The 23212-nt window shown below is 35.3% G+C and overlaps 3 protein-coding genes across 11 annotated transcripts; 2 read left to right on the plus strand and 1 right to left on the minus strand.

The window, feature by feature from the left end:
- Window positions 1–1786: 1786 nt before the first annotated feature.
- On the plus strand, window positions 1787–10024 carry LOC105650453 (putative helicase MAGATAMA 3). 4 transcript variants are annotated; one of them, XM_012237360.4, is made up of 10 exons: window positions 1787–1941; window positions 3175–3435; window positions 3538–4690; window positions 5664–5843; window positions 5931–6026; window positions 6130–6292; window positions 6394–6526; window positions 6624–8390; window positions 8556–9339; window positions 9441–10024. In XM_012237360.4, the coding sequence occupies exons 2-9, from the start codon at window positions 3328–3330 to the stop codon at window positions 8967–8969; spliced, it is 4014 nt and encodes a 1337-aa protein (XP_012092750.1). In that variant the 5' UTR covers window positions 1787–1941; window positions 3175–3327; the 3' UTR covers window positions 8970–9339; window positions 9441–10024. The 4 variants fall into 4 exon arrangements, with proteins under 4 accessions (XP_012092750.1, XP_012092747.1, XP_012092749.1 ...); XM_012237359.3 differs by adding an exon at window positions 2513–2617 and having other exon boundaries at window positions 1809–1941; window positions 3175–4690; XM_012237357.4 differs by having other exon boundaries at window positions 3175–4690.
- Window positions 10025–11504: 1480 nt separating this feature from the next.
- Window positions 11505–17356, plus strand: LOC105650451 (uncharacterized). 4 transcript variants are annotated; one of them, XM_012237355.4, is made up of 7 exons: window positions 11532–11850; window positions 12669–12776; window positions 14094–14178; window positions 14349–14525; window positions 15054–15152; window positions 15639–15881; window positions 16544–17356. In XM_012237355.4, exons 3-7 carry the CDS (start codon window positions 14104–14106, stop codon window positions 16994–16996), a joined length of 1047 nt encoding a protein of 348 aa, XP_012092745.1. In that variant the 5' UTR covers window positions 11532–11850; window positions 12669–12776; window positions 14094–14103; the 3' UTR covers window positions 16997–17356. The 4 variants fall into 4 exon arrangements, with proteins under 4 accessions (XP_037497939.1, XP_012092745.1, XP_012092744.1 ...); XM_037642011.2 differs by lacking the exons at window positions 11532–11850; window positions 12669–12776 and adding an exon at window positions 11505–11525; XM_012237354.4 differs by lacking the exon at window positions 12669–12776.
- Window positions 17357–17771: 415 nt separating this feature from the next.
- On the minus strand, window positions 17772–21942 carry LOC105650449 (Phosphoglycerate mutase family protein). Of its 3 annotated transcripts, none has more exons than XM_012237351.4 (9): window positions 21601–21942; window positions 20755–21032; window positions 20335–20558; window positions 19897–20015; window positions 19640–19796; window positions 19408–19509; window positions 19188–19307; window positions 18158–18217; window positions 17772–18047 (listed from the first exon to the last, which is right to left on the minus strand). In XM_012237351.4, exons 2-8 carry the CDS (start codon window positions 21029–21031, stop codon window positions 18173–18175), a joined length of 1044 nt encoding a protein of 347 aa, XP_012092741.1. In that variant the 5' UTR covers window position 21032; window positions 21601–21942; the 3' UTR covers window positions 17772–18047; window positions 18158–18172. The 3 variants fall into 3 exon arrangements, with proteins under 3 accessions (XP_012092741.1, XP_020541445.1, XP_012092742.1); XM_020685786.3 differs by lacking the exon at window positions 21601–21942 and adding an exon at window positions 21497–21555; XM_012237352.4 differs by lacking the exon at window positions 21601–21942 and adding an exon at window positions 21118–21390.
- Window positions 21943–23212: the final 1270 nt, after the last annotated feature.

Here is a 23212-nt window from a genome sequence, read left to right on the forward strand (position 1 = left end):
TATTATTTTTTGCAGTTTCTATTAAGAATATTGCAAATTTGCATTAGACACTCATACACAAAAATTTTATAAAAAAGCTCAACAGCGATAGATAAATCCATTAAAAATAAAAATTACAAATTAAATGAAAAGGAAAATATTGTCATATGACAAATCATAGATTTTTTTCTCAAGAATTATTATCAAGTGTTTGCCGGCTTATTTTGGCTAGAGACAGTATATATATGTATGATATATAAACTATTATTTAATCCTTAAAATTTAATCTTAAGTACCATTTAGTTTTTGTATTTTGATTAAATAATTATATAGTTTTTAATTTTTACATCCAAACTATTTAGTCTTTACATCCAAACTCTATTCTTTTTTCTTTTTCTTTAAATATTAAATTAACGAACTTAATTAGCTTATCTTTATCATTAAGTTAAAATACTATATGTATTAATTTTGATAATATTGTTTTCAACTACCGATTAATTTTATTATTTTTTCAATGTATATTTAACATTAAAGAAAACGGTGAATATATATATATAAATAAAGTAATATTATTAATTATAATTTAAAACTTCAATAAAAATAATAATAATAAAATATTAAATAATCACAAACATTAGTACCAATTGTCAAAAGTAGTTATTAAATATCAAAAATAAATAAATAAAACAATCCCTACACAGTGATTTTTTTCATAAGAGTACAAATCTTCTTTGTTTCCTTTTTATTGAGTATGAGGCATAACCTCCAAATTTTGTTAACAAAAAATTGCAAGTCTCATTAAAAACCTTCTAAATAAGCAAAAAAAGGGTGATTGGCATTTTATCTTGGATTAGTTAATTTTTGATTTTATAAAATTAAAAAACTATAATCAAGTTTATTAGTTTAATTAATTACCATTTTCCTAACAATTATTTTGATTTCAATTTGATTTTAAATTTTGGGATGTTTTGTCAGCCTTAGAGGCAAAATTCATAAAACCACCCTATGCATATTTAGCCAAAATCCATTTTCATGATTAGGTCATAACCCATGCTTGGTCAAGTGATTTACCAAGAAATAATCAAAAGGAGCATGGAAGGGAATAGAGAATAGACAACCCTACATGAATTGCCCTTTTCCTATTTGTGAAACCCTTATTTTTGCGATATTTCCCCACCTGCATCCACGTCGCGTATATTTCACTCTCCAACGTACAACTTCAGTGGTAATCTCGTAAATTCATAACCACATCAATTATAAGACGCATATGATAGGACTATGTATTCTTCTCCGCTTTAGTCGCACGTGAATTATACCCGTTTATTTTTTCTCTAAATTCTAGAATTACCCCTATAACATTTTAGAATTTACCAAAGTGGCAAAACTTTCTCGTCACATAATACGTGTCATTAAGCCTCTGAAACTAAACACACGGCCTATCAAACCATTAATGCATCCATATCTACGTGGCAATCCATCAGGACCCACATTTTAACCACGTGGACGTTGATTACTGTCCCGAGCACAAGATTCTTCCGTGCAAGTGCAATACACGCAAGTAAAAACAAGAAATTTAATAAGTTATTGTAATTTTATTAGGCAAATCCCAGAATTATCCTCTAGTTTTGTCTGAATAAATAAAGCACTTTGTGCTACTGCTTAACGTTTCAGTCAATTCAAACACGGACGGGACACAGTGTGTAATTATAGCAAAAACTGGGGCGTTAACGGTAAATTCGGTAACCTTGGGAGGATAAATAAAATAATAAAAGAAAAGGAAAAAACTGCCGGGAATATTTTAACGGTGAACGGAGTAAAAACAGCCGGTGAAGGTGGCTCGTTATTTCCTATATAAACCCGTAACCACACCCTCTCTCCCTTCATATTTGCATCTGCCCTTCCTCTCTCTGAGAACCACCCTCCTCTCTCCATCTACTAGAGATTCAAGTAGTTCTCAAACAGGTAACAATTTTCTCTCTCCAATACAGTTATCAGATTTTAATTTAATATTTATTTAAATTAAAATTATTTTTATTAAGTTTATTTTTTATTTATTTTCGAAATGGAGCAAGAACAATCGAGAATTGGGGAAAGTAAATTGGAAATAAATAAAAAAATGATGTGAAATAGTGAATCAAGTGTTAGACTGTGGTATTAATGCGAGAGACAACCATCACAGATCAATACTTGTTTAGTATATTGACGAATAATGATTGATTGGGTTGTTGATTTTTGTGGAGAGATTAGTGGGATTGTATTTTGGGGATAGGTTGTTTGGTAATTCAAACCCTAGAAACCTCTTTGGATTATCTGAGGAATTGTGCGATTTGTGATTGGTTTTCTTTGGATTAAAATTACATGGTCTCGATCTGGTTTCATTTTATGATGCTATGTAGTTAAAGGAAGGGAGTGCTGTTATTGCAGTATATATAGGGTAATATATAGTTTTTGATTGGTTGCGTCTGTAGGTTAATGTAGTTATTGATTTGCAGGTGGGGTAATTGACTTGGTTTGTGCCTATTGGTTTTATTAGGTTTTTCCTGATGTAAAGTTGGCTGTTGGTTCTGTTCGTGAATTACCATTGTTGGGCGTCTGTTCTGCAGCGTGAATGTCATCTAGACTCTTAGATTGAGACAATGTGAATGGTTATTGTTATTGTTGTTGTTTCTCGCATTTGCTTGGAATTGATGGTCTATTTTGTATTAGAAAAAAAAAAAAAAATATTGATCGCACAATGGCATAGTCGCACACTCTCTTTTAAGTATTTGTACTTTTATTTTGGGTCTGAAAAATTTACTCAATACTGCCTGGTGGTGATCATTATATAGGTGTTTATTAAGAACGAATAGACTTGCTACTTTGTGTGTTTGATGTTGGTTAGTTAGAGTTTCATTGTGTTGAGTGCGTAATTTTGGGGAGCATGTGCAGAACATGCACAATTGTTAATATCTCAAAATTTTAGTTATTAAGTATTGGAAACTTCTTCTTCTCCTGGAAGCTTATATCTGAAGCTTTATACCAACTTTGTTTTAGCTGTGCCTATATATGCATTGTATGGTAAATTTGCGTTTCTTCATTAAAATATTGCTTTTGTGACTTTTATCTGCTGATCTGAAAATGCTTATAGAACTCCCATTGATTGCATTTTCCATAGTTTCTTCATTAATATATTGCTTTTGTGATCTTTATTTGCAGATGTAAAAATGCTTGTAGAATTCTGTTGACTAATTTGCTGGAGGAGTATTTTATGTCTTTAAGGTTGACATTTTTTACTAAAAAGAAAATACAAATACAGATAGTTAGATACTCTTGGGTAGACAATTTTGTTTGTATGCATTTTCATATGAAATGGGTTCTCGAGGAAGGCTGCTATTTGATCTTAATGAACCCCCTGCCGAGGATGATGAGGAGACTGATCGTGTTGTCTGCTTGCAGCCGCAGAAGGCGCTTCCCTCTGTAAATCCAAATCCTTCTAACTTGTTTGCAGCATCAGTAGTTCCCCAAGGAATAAAAAGTAACAATGCTTTCTCACATGCATCTTCTGTGTCGGGTTTTCAGCCTTTTGTTCGTCCCAAAGTTGCACATGGCCCTGAAGCAGTTTCTGAACAGAAGAGGGCAGGGGATCATAATCCCAAGTTTGCATCCTCAGTAAAAGCGAGTAATGATGATGATGATGCAACACCATTAATTTCAGGTAGTGCAGGTCCTGGAGCTGCAGAAAGAGAAGAAGGAGAGTGGTCTGACGGAGAAGGCTCTGCTGATGCACCTCCTAGCAATAGTCTCCATGAAGTTGGCAAAACTTCACAAGATCAAGGGAAATCTGAGTTGATGGAATGCAGTACTTCTGGTATGGGTACTGAAAACATTTCTGGCAGTACCAAGATTACTGATAATACCAGGGTTGAAAGCTGTGGCCGTGGTCCACAGGGTTCAGATCAGGGTCTTAATGATGTGAAAAGTAACAGTATTCGAAATTCATATGGCAATGGTAATGGTGATGCATCCTTAGATGTTCAAGAAGAAACTGCTTTAGTTCCAAAATCAAAAGAAGTTAAAGGTGTTGAAGCAAATCATGCACTTAAGTGTGCCAATAATCTGGGGAAGAGGAAAATAGACCAGCATAAAGAAGCAATGCTAGGAAAGAAGCGTAATAGACAGACCATGTTAATTAATATAGATGAAGTCAAGCAAGCGGGTCCTATCAAATCTTCAACACCTAGACGGCAGCCATCTACAATTCGAACTGTGAAAGAAGTTCGTACTGTCCCTACACTTGCTGAACATGTTGGTGAAAGGATAATTCATCCTATGGTTAAGGATCAGAAACAAGTTGATCTATCAGGCAATGAAGGGGGCATTTCTATGGAGTCCTGTCAGCCTAAAACTGAATCTAATGGTGATATAAATTCTGGACAACTCTCAAAGCCTAGGAGGCTGAACAGTGATACTGATTTTCCTGGCGAAGGACACTTGCCACCCATTCCAAGACAGAGTTCATGGAAGCAGCCTGCTGATTCGAGACAGCCAAAGAACTTGCAGTTTTCTAATAGGAAGGCAGCTCTGATGAGCCAAGGTTCCATGGATTCAAAGTTGGGAAACAAGAAACACCTTCCTGCCAAGAAGCCAGTTGTAGTCAGTACCCCATATCAAGATACGTCAGTGGAACGTCTTATACGAGAGGTGACTAATGAGAAGTTTTGGCATCACCCAGGTACTTAATATAAATCTGCATGTATCTGTGTTTGCAGTGACTATAATATATCCTGATAAAAAAAAATTGAGTTTTGGTTGTTCTTGTCTACCTTTTTTGCCTTTAATCAAAGGAGGTGTTCAATAGTAAGAGTTAAGAAAGTAAGTAACCAAACCTAACATTGCATCCCTCTGCAAAATTTAGAGAGAAGTAGGGGATACATGATAGTAGACTACATGGTAGATATATCACCAGGACAAATATTGTTCAACCAGTTAATTGAAATCCTGGGACCATTAAGTATCATCATGTTAGTGATTGAATTGCTGGCCATGCACATTGATGCCTTTTATCCATTTTCTCGTCCCCATTAGGATAGGACATTGTGGGTCAGTTACGGTTTTTTTGCCTGTACTTCAATAAGTAAAAGCTGATGTTTGTATTGATCAGGCCCACGCATAGCAGAGGAAATTCCCACAGCTACATGTGGTGGGCGTCATCCAACCGTCCGAAGAGCCTCTTGGATGGAAGATTAATTGAACCAACGAAATAAGCTTGTGATTTTTATACTATTGTTCAAATTTTCCATCGCTTTCATCTAATTTTCTGGCATGGATTACTAATACTAGATTTCTTTTATGCTACATGCGTAAAGCCTCACATTTTCATTTGGTAGCATAAATGCAAACAAGTTTGGAAGAGGTTTGCTAGCCCAACCAATGTACTTAGGAGGTGATCTTAGTGTACACTTCTTGGCTCTGCTAATAATGTTTGGGTTATTTGAGGTTCAATCACCATAGACATTGATGCCCATTGTCTTTAGATGGCTTTTTTTTTGGTGTCCGTTATTTTTTAATGACTCTTCCATTCGTTCTGTTGTATTAATGATTGTCATTTATGTATCTGCTTGGAGCTCTTTTCTTTTTTTCTTTTCTCCTATTATTTGATTACATAGTTTATCTGAATCTGATCTAGTAATATTATTGTGAATCAGAGGATTCTGAGCTTCAATGTGTTCCTGGGCGGTTTGAATCTGTCGAAGAGTATGTAAGGGTATTTGAGCCTTTGCTTTTTGAAGAATGCCGAGCTCAACTTTATGGCACATGGGAAGAGTTGACTGAAACAAATTCACATGCAATGGTTCGTGTAAAGAGCATTGAAAGGCGAGAAAGAGGTATATAGATGGTGTATTTCTAGTGTATTGGTTTGTATCTTTGCTTCAGTTTTGTTGACTGGTTGAGATTTTCTCTTGTGAGCATAGGATGGTATGATGTGATTGTCCTTCCAGTAAATGAATACAAATGGACATTCAAGGAGGGTGACGTTGCAGTTCTTTCGACCCCTAGGCCTGGAACAGGTTTGTGATAGTGTACAAATATGTTTAATTCATACAGATATGATATTGGATTTAATACTGGCTTTATATTTCAAAAAAAATTAATTCTCACTATGTCAAGCAGTCAGATCCAAGAGGAGCAACACCTCATCCATTGACGATGATGATGAACCTGAAATCAGTGGACGTGTAGCTGGTACTGTTAGACGGCATATCCCTTTGGATACTCGTGATCCTCATGGTGCAATACTTCATTTTTTTGTTGGGGATTCATATGACCCTTACAGGTTCATGAGCAATAATTCCTTTGTATTTCTTTGCTTAACTATCCATTAGTTTTGTTGTCTCTTTTACTCAACAATTTGTGTTTGTGATTCATTATCTGCAGTAAGGTTGATGAAGATCATATTCTGAGGAAACTCCAGCCCAGAGGCACATGGTATCTAACTGTGCTTGGTTCTCTTGCAACCACTCAGCGGGAGTATGTTGCATTGCATGCATTTTGCCGTCTCAATTCTCAGGTGAGAGCTAAATTTCTTTCATATGCTATAATTTTGTGTTCTAGTTCATAGACATGTATTATGAAGAACCTAAAAGCTCTATTTTCTGTTCTGGTAGATGCAAACTGCAATCCTAAAGCCCAGTCCTGAGCACTTTCCAAAATATGAGCAACAGACTCCTGCAATGCCTGAATGCTTCACGCAGAATTTCGTTGACCATTTGCATCGGACCTTTAATGGGCCCCAGCTGGCAGCAATCCAATGGGCTGCGATGCATACGGCTGCTGGTACTAGTAGTGGTTTGACAAAGAGGCAAGATCCATGGCCCTTCACTCTTGTTCAAGGGCCTCCTGGAACAGGTAAGACACACACAGTCTGGGGAATGCTAAATGTCATCCATTTGGTCCAGTATCAGCACTACTATACTTCTTTGCTTAAGAAACTAGCACCCCAAAGTTACAAGCAAGCCAATGAGAGCAATTCTGACAACATTGCTATGGGTTCAATTGATGAAGTTCTTCATAACATGGATCAGAATCTCTTCCGTACTCTTTCAAAGCTCTGTCCAAAGCCAAGAATGTTAGTTTGTGCTCCTTCTAATGCTGCAACTGATGAACTTCTTGCACGTGTTCTTGATCGTGGATTTATTGATGGTGAGATGAAAGTTTATCGGCCAGATGTTGCTAGAGTTGGGGTTGACTCTCAATCACGTGCTGCCCAAGCAGTTTCTGTTGAGAGAAGAACTGAACAACTGTTAATCAAGAGCCGTGAGGAAGTCTCGAAGTGGATGCAAGATTTAAGAGGTCAGGAAGCTTATTTCTCTGCACAAATAGCGGATCTTCAAAACAAACTTAATGCTGCAGCTGTTGATGGTCGATCTCAAGGATCCGTTGGTGTGGATCCTGATGTTCTTATGGCTCGGGACCAAAACCGGGATGCGTTGCTGCAGAACCTTGCAGCAGCTGTTGAAAGCAGAGATAAAGTTCTAGTTGAGATTTCTCGCCTACTCATTTTAGAAGCCAGGTTCCGTGCTGGTAGCAACTTCAATCTGGAGGAAGCACGTGCTAATCTGGAGGCAAGTTTTGCCAATGAGGCTGAGATTGTTTTCACCACTGTCTCAAGCAGCGGTCGCAAGTTGTTCTCTCGACTTACACATGGTTTTGATATGGTAGTTATTGATGAAGCTGCCCAAGCCAGTGAAGTAGCTGTTCTCCCTCCTCTGGCTCTTGGAGCTCCACGTTGTGTTCTTGTGGGGGATCCCCAGCAGCTTCCTGCAACAGTTATCAGCAAGGCAGCTGGAACCTTGTTGTATAGTAGGAGCCTTTTTGAAAGGTTTCAACAAGCAGGATGCCCAACTATGTTGTTATCTGTACAGTATCGGATGCATCCTCAGATTAGAGATTTTCCCTCAAGGTATTTCTACCAAGGCCGTCTTACTGACAGTGAAAGTGTTATTAAATTACCTGATGAAATGTACTACAAGGATCCGCTGCTTAGACCTTATGTATTTTATGATGTTACTTATGGGAGGGAGTCTCACAGAGGTGGATCTGTATCTTATCAGAACATACACGAAGCACAATTTTGTCTTCAGTTGTATGAACATCTTCAGAAAACTCTGAAATCCTTGGGTTTGGGGAGAATCTCTGTTGGCATAATCACACCATATAAACTGCAATTGAAGTGCCTTCAGCATGAATTTTCTGCTATTTTAAAGTCAGAAGAAGGGAAAGATATCTATATCAATACTGTAGATGCCTTTCAAGGCCAGGAACGTGATGTAATTATTATGTCTTGTGTACGTGCCTCAAACCACGGTGTTGGCTTTGTTGCCGATATTCGCCGAATGAACGTTGCTCTTACACGTGCAAGAAGGGCATTATGGGTATTGTTACTGTACTTTTTGGCCATTTCTTTTCTATCATGAATGTTTAACTGAATTATTACATCTCACCCATTCTGCATCTCCTGATGCACACACAAACACATCCAAATACTTAGAACTTGACTCTTGGTTTGGATCTAAAACTTGAGCTGCATGTTTGAACAGGTTATGGGGAATGCTAGTTCTCTGATTCAATCTGATGATTGGGCTGCATTGATTACTGATGCTAAAGCCAGGAACTGCTATATGGACATGGACTCTCTTCCCAAAGAGTTCTTTGTCTCAAAGGGACCGCAGGGCAAAGGTTCCTCCAATACAAGGGGTTCAAGGTTAAGTGGACCAAGACATAGAGCCATGGATAAGCACATGGAGTCCAGGTCAGGAACACCTTCAGAAGATGATGATAGTTCAGGTCCACCTGTCATTTCAAGGAATGGTCATTACAGGCCTTTTAAGCCATTATTGGACAATTCATTAGATGATTTTGATCAAGCCGGCGATAAATCAAGAGATGCCTGGCAATATGGCATACAGAAGAAGCAGAGTTCTTCCGGGATTGTGGGAAAGAGAGATTCATAGTTGTCACGGTAGTTTTCCGCTAATTCTTTTGGTGCTTGAGGATGTCTCTCAGTGCCAGAGGAGGCAGGAGCTCCTTGGAACCTTGGTGTCTTATGCTGATTGCTCCTGCTAAACAGAATCCGAAACAAGGGTCCAGCTGTAACTCCTTGTGCTGATTGCTTTTGCTAAACAGAACCTGAAACAAACTGGCAGTTAGGTGCTGATGTTGGATGCTTGGACTGGACTGGATGGGCAAAGATGCTTGCTTTTGCAATACATTTGTTTTAATTGGATTTGTCTGCTGATTTCCTGCTGGGAGATGGATGCCTTGTGGAGAAGGTTCAGAAGATGTCACCCTTAATCCGCCAACTTACAGGTCTGATTTCTGAAGGTAAGAAAATATTCTATTGCATGCGGTAACACATGGTCTAATTTGAATTCTTTCTGTTGATCGCTGAGTTTATTGCTGGACGCTGGATATATGAATACCAGGAATCAAATGATGGCATCAAGAATTGCTCTGACTATTTAGAAGCCGAGGTGCCACTATTTTGGGATGGAGCTGACTGCTGACTCCATATCGACATTGTTTCTGATGTCTGCGGTTAATATGGGCACAGGGGTCTTCCAAAGTCATGTAATTACAGATTTGCCATTATAGCTCTCTTCCCATAGCATGCAAGACTATTTCTTGATTCTCAATGTCTTGGAGTATCAGCACCCTAATGTGGAGTTGCTGTGTGGAAGGTGTGGTTTGGACATTTAATGTACTAGAATGACATCTAAAAAAGAGGAGTATGTGAGATATTGGATGTTTAACCAAATGTTCTTTCTTCCAGTTGTTTTTTTGGAAGGGGAAGTGAGTGAGGGTACATGCCTGCAACAGACGGTGGAAAACTAAACTTCTATATAGAAAAAGGAAGGTGAGTACAGGATGATTGTACAACAATATTCCAATAGCAGAGGCATTTGTGACTTTTTACTGACTTTGTATATAAATCTCAGATGTGGAATCAATATGAATTTATTTATTTATTTATTTTTGCCATAATGAAAAGTAAAATATTTTCTTTCAATAGAGCTTTGCTATTTATTTATTTATTTTGGTATTTTTGTTTTAAATGACCTTTTTTACTCGTAAGTAGTCGTAGAAAAATGAGGGTTTAAGCTTAATATGAAGTGGGTTTGAGCAACTTTGGCCAACATCACACCGCCTAATTTGGCGCGCGTGTGGTTGGTTTGGTAGGTGTCCTTTGTGGCATTATTAGGGGCAGCGATGCAATCCAAGTACCACTAACAGGTGCTTGTAAATAGTCAGACGTTTCTCATTAGGCACAACGAAGAAATTTCAAATTTTACCGTTGAACTATAATGGCAGATTTGAACGAGGCTCAAGCAAGTAGTTGGTTTCGGAGGTTGTCGTAACATCATTAGTTTTAAGGCTACCATATCAAATCTATTTTTCTTGAGATTCTTGATGTTCTAACCTTATTTGGTCATAAGTGAAGAAACTTTTCTTTTCTTTTCTTTTTTTTTTAGAAGCTCTTGTTAGATGTTTAATCATAATTTTTTTAACAATTTATCGAGAGTTACTAATTAATGGGCTACTTTTATCATATAGTTTATAATATCCTTTCGGTTGTTATTGTTGTTATTATTATTATTATTTTTATATGTAGTCTACAACATCCTTTCATCTTTATTATTGTTATTATCATTATTATTTTTATCAGATGTACTTTCCACTTTGATGTGAAGGACTGTCTATTTGTTTTAATATCCCATTTTTATTTTTTTTTTATCTACAGTTATTATTAAATTATACCTTGGTTTGTGTCCTTTCATCAATCTTTTCATCTATCTTTTCATCTATCTATGCAAATGTGAGCATAGCAAGAATTAAAGCGACAGACATACTTCTTACATCCCCTTATTCCTTTGTGCTGTGTCTAACCTCTCTGGAGTATGACCCACTTTATCTAGATATAATTTTGAGTAACGTTCTTATGTTTCTTTTCTTTTATATTGGTATCATTTTTTTGGATATCGATATGCACATTTTTGGGCAAATATTTATGGGCAGGTTGAAGTTTGAAGGATTCCTTGCTATTATGGTATATTTTCAATTTTTAATTATATACTATAATTAAATAAATTTTATCTAAATCAAATGATTTTACCAAGACCAATTAATCAGAATACAGAAAAATATATGTTAAAATGAGAACGAATTGATGTCAAAACACCATTTGTTCAAACTCAAAACGAGAAGATCAGGATCCACGTAGGGATAGATAATATAATATTTTAAATAACATTATTGAATATTTTGAAAATTCTATTCTTTGAATAACATAAAATATTTGGGAATCAACAAGGGCATCTCCGTTGTTATTCCCATGAGAAGGCTTTTGCCTTAATTTTTTTTGGGTTGTTTAATACGAAAAGTCAACATTACCCCAACAAGCTACCGACATATTTCTTACAGAGATACCAATTACAGGGTCATTTCAGACTTCTTGGACATTGTGGTACTGTGCTGCTGTCCTAACAAAGAACACTAGCCTGAAAAATGAGGTAAGAAAATACCGCCACATCTCTGGGTGTCTTAATATCCTAACCATAAAACCAAATTATTATTTAACTTTGTGCCAAAAGGCTAAGCATTACCTACCCAGTTTCCCGGTTTCTTTAATCGATTTTGCCCATGTGTGTGGATCCAGAGACTGATACTATTTCTTCAAAGTAGTCGCGACCCAATTCACAACCTTTATTGCTAAGCCTACCCTTTTCATAGTTGACCTGGTTTCTATCATTCTATGGTTTGCACCAGTTGAACTCCTAAAGAATCGCTTTGCTCTGTTTTTTCAGGCTAAAATTACTTAATTATCTAATCAGTCAGGTTAGTTCGTTATTTCACCCATCTTTACGTGGATCCTGTTATATTTATGAGTCATAGATTTTGGGTTTTATCTTTAATTTGTTGTTGGTTTTTATGATTTATTATATATTTAAAGTTTGCATCTTTATCAGTTTAATAATGCCATTTGCTTATATGCGTAATTTGGTTCGACTATTATTCATGAAACGTTTTTTGGTTTTGATTTAGTACTTTGTGGTCTTGATTTTTTATTTTTTTTTTATTTTTTTTTTTTATCAATTGTTATTTGGCTCAATGATTTTTTTTTTCTTTTTTAATCGTAATGACAACATTATAATTTCATTCAAATAGGATTTTATTCTAGGAGCAAATGCATATAATAAGCACCTAAGAAGGAGCAATATATAAAAACTCGTAATTAGTCTTAATTATACCAATTTTACGTTTTGAATCTGTTACGGAACTATGTTTTTATAATCACTTGATTGATCTAATCGCTCGTGTGCCATTTGCAAAAAATATCACCTTTGTTCTTCAGGTGCCGTGATGGGGATGTAGAGATTTGTTTTCTTCTATGTTTTTGGCTAATTATGAGAATTACGCATGCTTTGCTATTACTGCTGCAGATGCTGTCTTATTACGGCAATGGAAAATATTTTTTATTTGAATGGTACATTTACTCGCCAGTTGCTTCATAGCAGCTAACAGAGTAGCTTGATGCTCTGTTTGAAAGCAAATGCACAAAGACTTTAAATTCTATGGTAGAATTCGTTTGCAATTGAATGCTTGTCAAATTGTCAATTGAATTCAAGTAAAGATTTTTCTTTGAATAAATGCAGAACTGGCACCAATAATATTCCGTGTTTCCGAAAAATGTCCTTTGTGCATTAATAGAACAGAGATAAGAGAAGATTGGATTGCTGATTTAATTAAAAAATGGAGGGCATGTAAGTTCAAGTAGTGTGGAATTTATTACAAATTTTATCATTTTTATAGAATTTGTTCTAATGATGTTGAATTCCATGGTATTGAAATTACAAAATTCCAAGTGAATTTCTTGGGTGTGTGTTGAGTGTGGAATTGCAGATGAATTTTGTAAAATTGTGTGGACTTCATTTTCTATTTTATGCAATAATAAAGTAGGTTTATGTTTCAATTATTCTTAACAAAATGCCAATAAACGCACTTATTCATTGTAGTAATTACAGAAAGAGAGGAGCCTTTTATTAAATTCACTCCCAGTTGGGTGCAAAAATGGAATTATAACCTTATTTCTGGTGGGCTATTGAAGAAAACCATCTTTTAAACTATTTAAGCATTGCCTGACACTTTTAGGAATTTTGCATGATAAATCTACTAAGATATCTAGATATTCTAGATGTTGAAACTATTTCAATCTTAGACCTCCCCTTTTATTGAGCACTTAAGTTGTAGATTCTGCTCATCTTAAATTAAAAACAAACAAGTGATTTAGAATTTGAGTTTTATAGCATCACAAGGTTGTTAAAATGCTCTAGATCCTGTGCAAATTGAATTATACTTTCTTTGGTTTCCTTCAGCTTTGCTCGGGGTTTCTTTGTCACAGCTGCAAATGGCATTTTCTTTCATTTGTTGTTTATACTTTCACAATATTTGGTTTGTTTACATGCATTGATTTTTGGTTGAGATGACTTAGTTTCACTGATCTTGTATTTGCTTTGAATAACAAAAGAAAGGGGGAATATTTGATATCTGAGATTCTCTTCTATGTTCCTTGACACAGTAGCCAATTGGTTACTGAAAATAGATCTTCTGGGTGTTCCTATTAATTTTCACTTTGTGTTTGTCTGTCAGAAGGATCAAATGTAATAAATACTTGCAGCCTAATTTGCAAAGAAAGAAACTCATTGTATCTGGGTGCTTTCTTATAATTGTCTTAGTCCTTTACTAGATCTTAAAATGTTTCAAATGATTAAAGAAATGGGATATGCTGATACCCAAAATTTCTCTCTTCTCTCCCCACAAAGCCAAATAAAATTACTACGAATAAGTCTTTGTTTTTTTATTAAAACTGAAACCTTGTTTGTCTGGTAATGTGCATCATTAAAATTCTTTCTGCATTGCTGGAAAAGAAGGAAACTTATCTTCATGCAATTTTAAATCATTTTATGGACTATCCCTTGCGGAGAACAATAGTTTAGTCTTTTCTACAAATGCTTGCATTTCTATTTACTGCAAAAAAGCAGAAATATGGGTTTCTAATGTCTTCAACTAATGGCATTCAGGTAACATACAATGAGTGAGGGTCTAAAGAAATCTTCTTCAAATGGCTTTGAGAAGGCTTTGAAAACTGAAGAACAGCAAGCAAAGGTATGGCTACTAATATGCTTGTCTGCTTTGTCATGACTGCTCATTGTGGCTTTGTTATAGTTTATAAATAATTTAAGTTTAGTTTATAAATAGTTGAAGGAATGCAAACAGTACTGATTCTGGGAAGAGAGAGAAAAGCTTTTAAGCTTTGAAAGTTTTGGTGTTTACAGATTAATGAGGTGAGAAGGTTGGTGGGGATATTGCCAGAGAAGCTGTCCATTTATTGTTCTGATGCATCAATCTCTAGACACCTAAGGGCACGAAACTGGAATGTGAAGAAGGCAACAAAAGTGCTGAAAGAAACCTTAAAATGGAGAGCAGAATATAAACCAGAAGAGATTCGCTGGGTGTGTTACCATGTCTTTTTTCTGTTCTAACTTATTATCTGTAGTCTTTGAGCCTGAATTGTTGGATGGAACAAAAATATGTTTATTTTTTTTTACCATGGTTTGCTTATAATAATTTTTTTTTACTTCTTTTTTGAAGTTACTGTAACAACAAATAAAAAGGCTTCGCAATTGCTTTTTACATGCTGTTTTCAAAAATGGCCTTTGATGAGGTTTGAAGAACACTAAAGCGGAGAATTATTTGCATATAGTTGGCTGAAAAATTTTAATTTAAAACTGGACATAATTTTGGAGTATCAACACATAAATGAAACCTCTGCCAATGTAAAAAACCAAAAGTTGGGATGGAAATGGCTATAAAATGGTTACCTTAATACATTTAGTAAAATGTTTCACTAGTTAGTCGGCAGTTTGACAAAACTTGTTAGCCTGTGCAGGTTCTGGGTCCTAATAAAAACTTTTAGTTTTGTAATATTAATTCTAAAGCAATATTTTTAAACTGTTTCGGTACTTTTGTTTATGATGTAGGAAGAAGTTGCTCGTGAAGCAGAGACAGGGAAAATCTATAGATCAAATTATGTTGACAAGCATGGGAGAACAGTTCTCGTCATGAGACCTAGTTGCCAGGTTTCATCTGACAATTTCCACTGGCCTTTTTGACTGTTGTGTAACTTTTAACTTTTCATCTGCCATGTCAAATTGTCAATACATCCAAACGCTTTCCCTTGCTCTGCAATGTCAGAAAAAAAAAGGGCCAGTTCATGATTCTAACATAGAATAAATATTCAAATTATTTGGTTGATCCTTATTTTCAGAAGCGGTGAACTTTTCACTGTTAAATAGTAATATAATTCTTCCTCTTCAAATTAGGCATGGTGTTCTTTTAATGGGATTTTGAATGTGAATCTATCAGTTTGGATAGCTAAGCATATTAACTAGTGTATTTCTCAGTGAAAATGTGAATAACACTTCTATGTTATTATGGGATCATATGCCATCTAATGGAACTTTATATGTCAATCAAAAGAAACCTACAGATTTTCTTTTTTCAGGACATGCCTAGCCTTATGCTGGTTAGCTTTCATAACTCAAAAACATTCATTTTGATTACAGAACACAAAGTCCACGAAAGGGCAAATTAGGTACTTGGTGTATTGCATGGAGAATGCCATTTTAAGTTTACCACCAGATCAGGAGCAGATGGTTTGGCTGATTGATTTCCATGGCTTCAATCTGTCACATATTTCATTGAAGGTGACAAAGGAAACAGCCCACGTTTTACAGGACCATTATCCCGAAAGGCTGGGTCTGGCGATACTGTACAATCCACCAAAGTTCTTTGAACCATTTTGGACGGTCAGTAACCAACCATGACCTTTTGTTGTATCCTTCCTTTCTACAATGCTACAAATTTCTTTTGGAGAATCAGAAATATGAAATCTTCATTGAATCTCTTTCAAACATGTAGGTTTGACTTTAGACTATGCTCCAGGTAACATAAGTTCAATGAGGTGGCAATGCAGCCTACGATTGGAATTTGGGTTGTGCCGAGCCATTCTCGAGGCTATTTATGAGGTGGCAATGCAGCCTACAATTGGAAGTAGGGTTGTGCAGAGCCATTGTAGGGTTTTGACGCCAAAAGATTCAGTAGATATTAGTTTAGAAGCAATAATTATCATTTCAAACAAGATTCCTACTACATTATGTCCATTTTTTCAATTTTCAACCACTAAGCTATTAAGAGATTTTGTTTGAATGTCCATATAACCTGGAAAATGTCGTTGCAATTTCATTTAGTTTGTATGAATATGAACCGTATAGCTGAATGCTCATAGATACCTGGTGTGTTCTAAGCATTATTTAGGGGACATACTCCAGTATGTTCTTTTCAGTGGAAGTTCTGTATTGCCACTAATAGGTTGCTGGTGTCAGTTTATTTCTGGTATGCTTTGTGACTCGTCGCTTCTGTGCTAGTTTAGCATATCTGCGTGTAATGCCAAGACAATTTTCTGTTGCAGGTGGCAAAAGCTTTTCTAGAGCCCAAGACTTACAAGAAAGTCAAGTTTGTTTACTCAGATGAACTCAACACCATGAAAATAATGGAGGATTTATTTGATATGGACCAGCTCGAGTCCTCATTTGGCGGCAAAGACTGTTCAGGTTTTGATATCATTAAGTATGCTGAGAGGATGAAGGAGGATGACAAAAAGATGCCTTTGTTCTGGACTAGGGGGATGACTCCTGCAGTGCCACAACCAGCATTAACATCTGCTGCTTCCTTGAATCTCAGCACAGACTCGCATTCTGATGCTTCTGAAACCGATGAAACAGACAGTTCTCAGCTTCGTGGAGTAGATTCAGAAACGGTATCCCCCGACGGCAATGCACCTGTGACTGAGCACAGCAGTAAAGTCTCAGAAAACATACATCCAGATGAAGCTATAACCCATGATGACCATGCACATGCCTGACTTTGGTCAAGGTATGATAACCTGATTTCTGACTCATCATTTTAGTGAGACTTGAAACCTCAAAATTTCATCAAGTTGTATGAATAACAGTCTGGAAAATCAGCAAACGATTTTTCCTCGTTGAGTTTCCTAAATGGCGTTATCTATGTAATGCTCCATGTTAAATGCATGTATTCTGACTCTTTTTGGCGGTTAAGAACATGTTCGAGCTTAGATGAAGATTATTCTAATGCGATTAGCAACCAGCTGTGCTGGAAAGGAAGGGTCATAATCTATGACTATTTATGTCATAGGCTATTCTTGAACTCTGTTTTTATGGCCTGGACCTACAATTGGTAATTGCAGTTGGCATTTCTGTAACCATGAAATGGTGGACATTTCGTTGTCTGCGCAATTGTTTTTTTCTTGCAATCCTTATTTTCCAAGAACAGATCAACCCTGAAAATTCATCTTGAAAGAGATCATCTATTATTGTTGGTGATTTTGATTTTGCAGTGATGTTATGCAGCCTCAATTTTGCAGAACTATTGAAATTTGATCTCTTTTTTCTTCTTCTTTTTTTGTTGATCCCTTTTTGTCTTTGGATACAGAAAAGCTTTGAATAAAGAAAAACTGTAACAACATATTGGTCATTTACGTGAAGAAAAACTGGTTCACTTTTCATTGCAGTGGATTCATTAATGGCTTTGCTAGAAAGAACAATTAACATAACGAGAGAAAAAACTACTCGTGTATCACTTTTATCAAATTTGTAATAACTAGGAAGCGGAACATCTTATATGAACTATGCTCTTATTTATTCAAATACATCTTTTACAAGATTTGAAGAACAACAGAATTTCCCAGGCACCTACATAATAGCCTGAGAGGAAACACGGCCAAGGACTCTAAACAAGACTTGACTGACCCAACACGCAAGTTACACAAAATGCAGTAGCAACTTTCTAGTTGTTCAGAACATTTGCCGCAACGCATATCTACCCTTCATTTTCTTCTTTAGGTTTATGAGGACTAACAGCATGGAGATTGTGATGCAATTGTAGGTAGCCCCCTGAAGAGGAAAATGTTCGAAATTGTTTAAGGAGTTGGAACCAAAAAGGCGTAACATTAAATCAGGTTGAAGCTGTAGTTTGTAGATAACAAGAAACAATTAAAGCTTACCAATTCTTGGATATCTTAATGCAACATCTCATCTAACTTCTGCCTGTATTGAGCTAATCTCTGCAGCAATACAGTAAAAGTACCAGTATTGTTATTACGTAAAGGAGAAAAAACCAGGTAAAGGAAAAAAAAAAAAAGAAGGAAAAACAAAAAAAAATAAATAGGAGAAGGTTACAGCAACATTGAGTTGGTGCTTTCATTTATTATTTTGTGATGAAGGTGAGAGCTGCAATCTCAATGTCACAACCACCTTAGCAGAAACATAGTTCTTGACCAGTAGAATAGATAAACTAACATACTGAGTTGATTTTCATTGTTAATCTAGCAAATTTTGATTTCAATCCTAATGATTTATTTCAAGAAACTACGAATTCTAAAATCATTGTAATTATATTCATTAGTGAATACTTTCTAAAAAGTAGCATTTTGCAAGACTTTGCAGTTTCCACCGTCAGAAGCACAAGTCTGTTTGTATCATAAGGTATACAAATATTCTACTGTCCACTTGTTCACCGCTGAGAGTATTTTATTTCAACCGTGAGTCCTAAAGAATCTCCTATTAACTTGAAACAAGCCCATATATGGCCAAGGTTGTTCATAGAATTTGAAACTACTAGTGGTTCTCATTCCTTTTCTGGTCAAAAGAACTCTGTAGTGTTTTCAAAATTTAAATATGAAAGGGCAGAAAAAAATATTGCCACGCCAAAAATTTTCAAATCCATCAATAAAACTAAGTCATGCATTTATCATAAACGCGAAACTTGACTGGCTGATAGATGTAATACGATATTATCAGTAACTTGACTGGCTGATAGATTTAATACGATATTATCAATGTCACAACTCTAATAGAAAGGCAGGTGGAAAAAGGAGAAGGGGTGGAAGGAGACAAGTCAAAACTTCATTTTTAACTACTAAACAGATCGTAAGTGCATCTACAAATGTTGATGAGTAAGAAAATGTAAGCTTTAGAAATTGAGAATCTGTGATTCTGAAGAGAGAGAATAAAAAATGAAAAGAAATTACACACCCTAGTATATGCATAGACCCCAGCCTCAGTTGGTCCTACAGGGCTCCCTCTTCGGATGAACCTACCCTCTTTGAATATGTAAAGCATAGGTATTCCTGTTGATAGTTCTAAACTTATAACCTGCCAGAAAAATAAAAATAGTGAAAACTAACTTGATATATAAAGCAAAAGGAGAGACTATAAAGATGGTTAAAACTGCTATATCATAATAGCTGATTACCTCCTGGGAAGTTAATTTGTCAAGGTACATGATGATGGACCTCAGTGAATTCCCATGGGCCGCAATCATTATATTCTTCCCTGAAAGGAGTTGTGGTTCAATCTGCAGTGCAATGTCTCAGCAGTCAGATACTAATCAATGCTATATAATTACTTTAATCTATAAAACCAATGCCAAATTGAGGTCAAATGAATCATAAGAGACAGGAAATGGAAACCACATTCATGTATACCTCATCTTCAAAATAAGCAACGGCTCGTTCAGCACACATTTCCAAACTCTCACCATTAGGTGGAGGTATGTCATAACTTCGGCGCCACTCATGAACTTTTTCCTTCCCAAATCTATCTGCCGTTTCCTGCTTATTCAGACCTTGTAATTCCCCATACCTATAGAAGAAGCCAAATTGTAAGTTTTATAATAAGAACTAGTTTTTTCAAGGCCTCAGAATTACAAGCAAATAGGTAAGAGTAGAATCTATATGATTACATTCTTTCATTTAATTGCCAAGCTGTTATAACTGGAATGGATTGCTTTTTTGTGTCCTCACTAAATATTTGACTCCATGACCTTGCCTGTTCACTTTCATTGTGCAAAATGATTGGCACCTGTTGCCAGTTCATTAACAGGTTAGCAAATAAAGAAAAAATTGGACACAAATTCTTCAGGATCATCAAAAAATATTAACTTTTGGATAAAGTTCACATTATTAATTTGCATTACTGCACTTGTGTATGAATGAGTTTCAGATGTGCTTAGCCTAATTTAATATTGTACCAATAATCACTAACATAGGTTCTACTCGATTAAAGAAGGCAGCAAATGACTAGTATCATTAGTTGATATATTACTAGCTTCTAAAATATGAACCCATATACTGAACCTTTTCTTACACCTAATTAGGACTTTCAATTTTCAACAAATTACCTTTCGCCGACGGTGTTGGGTCATGGCAAGCATAGCAGTCATCTGTGCACGAATCAATGACGATGTATATATCATATCTACAGGTATGTTGCTGATTCTCTTACCAGCTTCAATTGCCTCTTCCACACCCTTCTTTGTTAATGGCACATCGACACAACCTGTGAACAGGTTTTTTTCATTCCATAATGACTCACCATGCCTTATCAGTATAAGAGCTGCCTCACCTGAATTAGATTAGTATACAATGATTAGAAAATTTCATATAAAGGGGGAAACTTAAGTAATCAGTTCTGGAGGTAGCAAATATATATGTCACAATTTCATTTGGAGAGCCTCTTTAGTACTGGTTTGAACAAATAATACAAATCTGCACTGTCAAAAACTAGATGTGAAACAAGAATTAGAAATAAATTAAATTACTTGATTTTTTTGGATGTTCATTGGTCCTGTCATGTGAGGGGGTTGAAACTGGATCAACCACTGAAGTTTGCGAAGCAGTAGCTCGAACAACAGTGAAACTCGTCCTGCAAGATCTATAACCCCTTTTTCTTGACACTGACCATCCAATATCAACATGAAAACCTTTTGATATGGATTTGACTGAAACATTTCCAACCTCTTGATGAAATCCAGAGTTATGGAAATGTTGATAAGATTGAAGTCTCCCTATACCTTGGTGAAACACAGCACCCGCCATTCTGCAAATTCAAGAAACAAGTAACGAATGTAAGGGCACAAATTAGACAAATGGATTTATTGATCCATTTTACAAGAAACACCTACTTCAATCAAAGATAATAAGAATAAGGCACCATGTACAAAATCTACGGTAGCTCACTGAGCATTAAAAAAACAAAATAGAGCACATTCCTTTCTCAAGGTCAAAAGCGCTAGAGAAAGCAATGAAGAATGTATTTAAAAAGTAAGGAAATTTAAAGAAGCTTTTATCTCAAATAAAATCAACACTAATCACAAACACGGATCTGTATTTGCAGATTGCTGCTATTTTTACAAACAGAAAGTGGTCAAAATTGGCGAATCCGAAGTCCATGTCCCGTCAAAATCTCAAATTAGGATAAATAAAAGGCCAGCCACTAATGTGTGAAAAGAAAAATATATATATATAAGCAAAAAGAAAAAAAAGATATAACAAACAAATTACCTTAAACGAAGCAAGCCAGAAAATAAAAATCAGCAAGAATAAAGAAAATATTAGAAAGAAGCAAGCTTTAGACAATATAAAAAAATGGGATAAGAGAATTTCACCTGGTTATATAGGCGCTAAGCGGAGAATCCGAGGAACAGAAAGGAAAGTGAAAAGAATGGGGAGAGTTTATTACGAGAAAAGGTGGCGGAGAAGAAAATGGGAAGTGAAATACACTAAGCTACACGTCCATGTCGATTCAAAGACAAAGTGAAGTGTAAATTAGTTAAATGGGTACGTGTAGAATCATCGAATATAGAAGAAATCGAATGGAGTTGTCTTATAGATGCGCTGCTATGAGAAAAATGCGATGACAAGTTTCTTTTCTTTCTCCAGTTGGCAAACAGAGGGAAAATTGGTGGGTGCTTTTCATTTATGAATGATCGTGAAATTGGATTTTCATTTTTTTTTTTTTTTGTTTTTATATGTGATTTTGATTTTAAGAATATAAAGATTTGCTTTTTGTTTGTGTTTATATTTTTTTACCTCATAGATTAGATTTGCCTTTTCTATGTTAGAGAAATGAAATTTGCCTTTTCTATGTTAGAGAAATGAAAGATTTTTTTAATTAAAAATGGGATTCTATCCTGAAATCAATTTGAAAATATTAGTATGCTGTAAACAGTATTTTAAAATTATTTTAAGCTCCCCTCAAAAAAAGAAATGATTTTAAGCTACTTCTAAAAAAAAAAAGAAAAAGAAAATGAGCTATAAATCAAAAATTATTTTTAATTAGCCTTCCCTTTTTGACTGTGAATCTGTGATCTATAAAAAGTCTAAATAATTACACAAAATCTAGCTAATTTATTTTCTTTACAAAGAAAATTTGAGTTACAATTAAATTATAATTCACATCTTCAGTATAATAATTGAAAATTTAAATTATATGAGCCATGAAATTTGGTCATACTTCAACACCTTGAAATGTAGAAAAACATTTCTTTTTTTCTCAACAACCCTTTTTTAAATTTTGTTTCCCTTTTCTCCTAAACAACCCTTCCATGAAGCTTAAGGGACCAAACCAAACCCTCCTAACCTCTAACCCAAGCCCCACAGATTAACTGTAAGAACACCAAACAGAAAAGCAGCCCTTCAAAGTCCATTAGAGACACCTAACTGACTAACTCCATCGCCTCCTTTTTTGGAGTTTGATTTATAAGTATAATAACATTTGACACGTGCTTTTGTCTTGCAAATTCATTCACCAATACCTAAACTATAAGGAAATTGTCACGTGAAAACGAACTATAAGCTTAAGAAAGGTCAATTGCTGCCTCTTGGTGTTGGTGGCTAAAGAATATACTGACCCATTCTTCTCTTGATCCTCCTTAGGGTTATATATATATATATATATATATATATATTAAATAAAAGGAGAAAGGTTGACCATGTACTTCACCATTGGTCAGAATATATAATGTGAATATTGAGAATATACTTTCAATTATTTTGTACCGAAATTTTCTAGTATAGTAAACAACATAGCTTGGTAATTAGCCTACTATCATTTTTTTTTTTTTTTTGCTGCACTACACTAAAAAAAAATCATATTTTAGAAGATTGACAGACGAAGATTTCTTTAAATTGTAAATATAGTTATAGCAAACTAAAACATTATCTAATGATAAGTGCACGTATAATAAATTTGAATTAAAAAGAATAGAATATAGTTTC

The sequence above is a fragment of the Jatropha curcas genome, chromosome 9, assembly GCF_041381405.1.
Source record: "Jatropha curcas cultivar XTBG-Jc1 chromosome 9, XTBG_Jcur_1.0, whole genome shotgun sequence".
Taxonomy (NCBI): Eukaryota; Viridiplantae; Streptophyta; class Magnoliopsida; order Malpighiales; family Euphorbiaceae; genus Jatropha; species Jatropha curcas.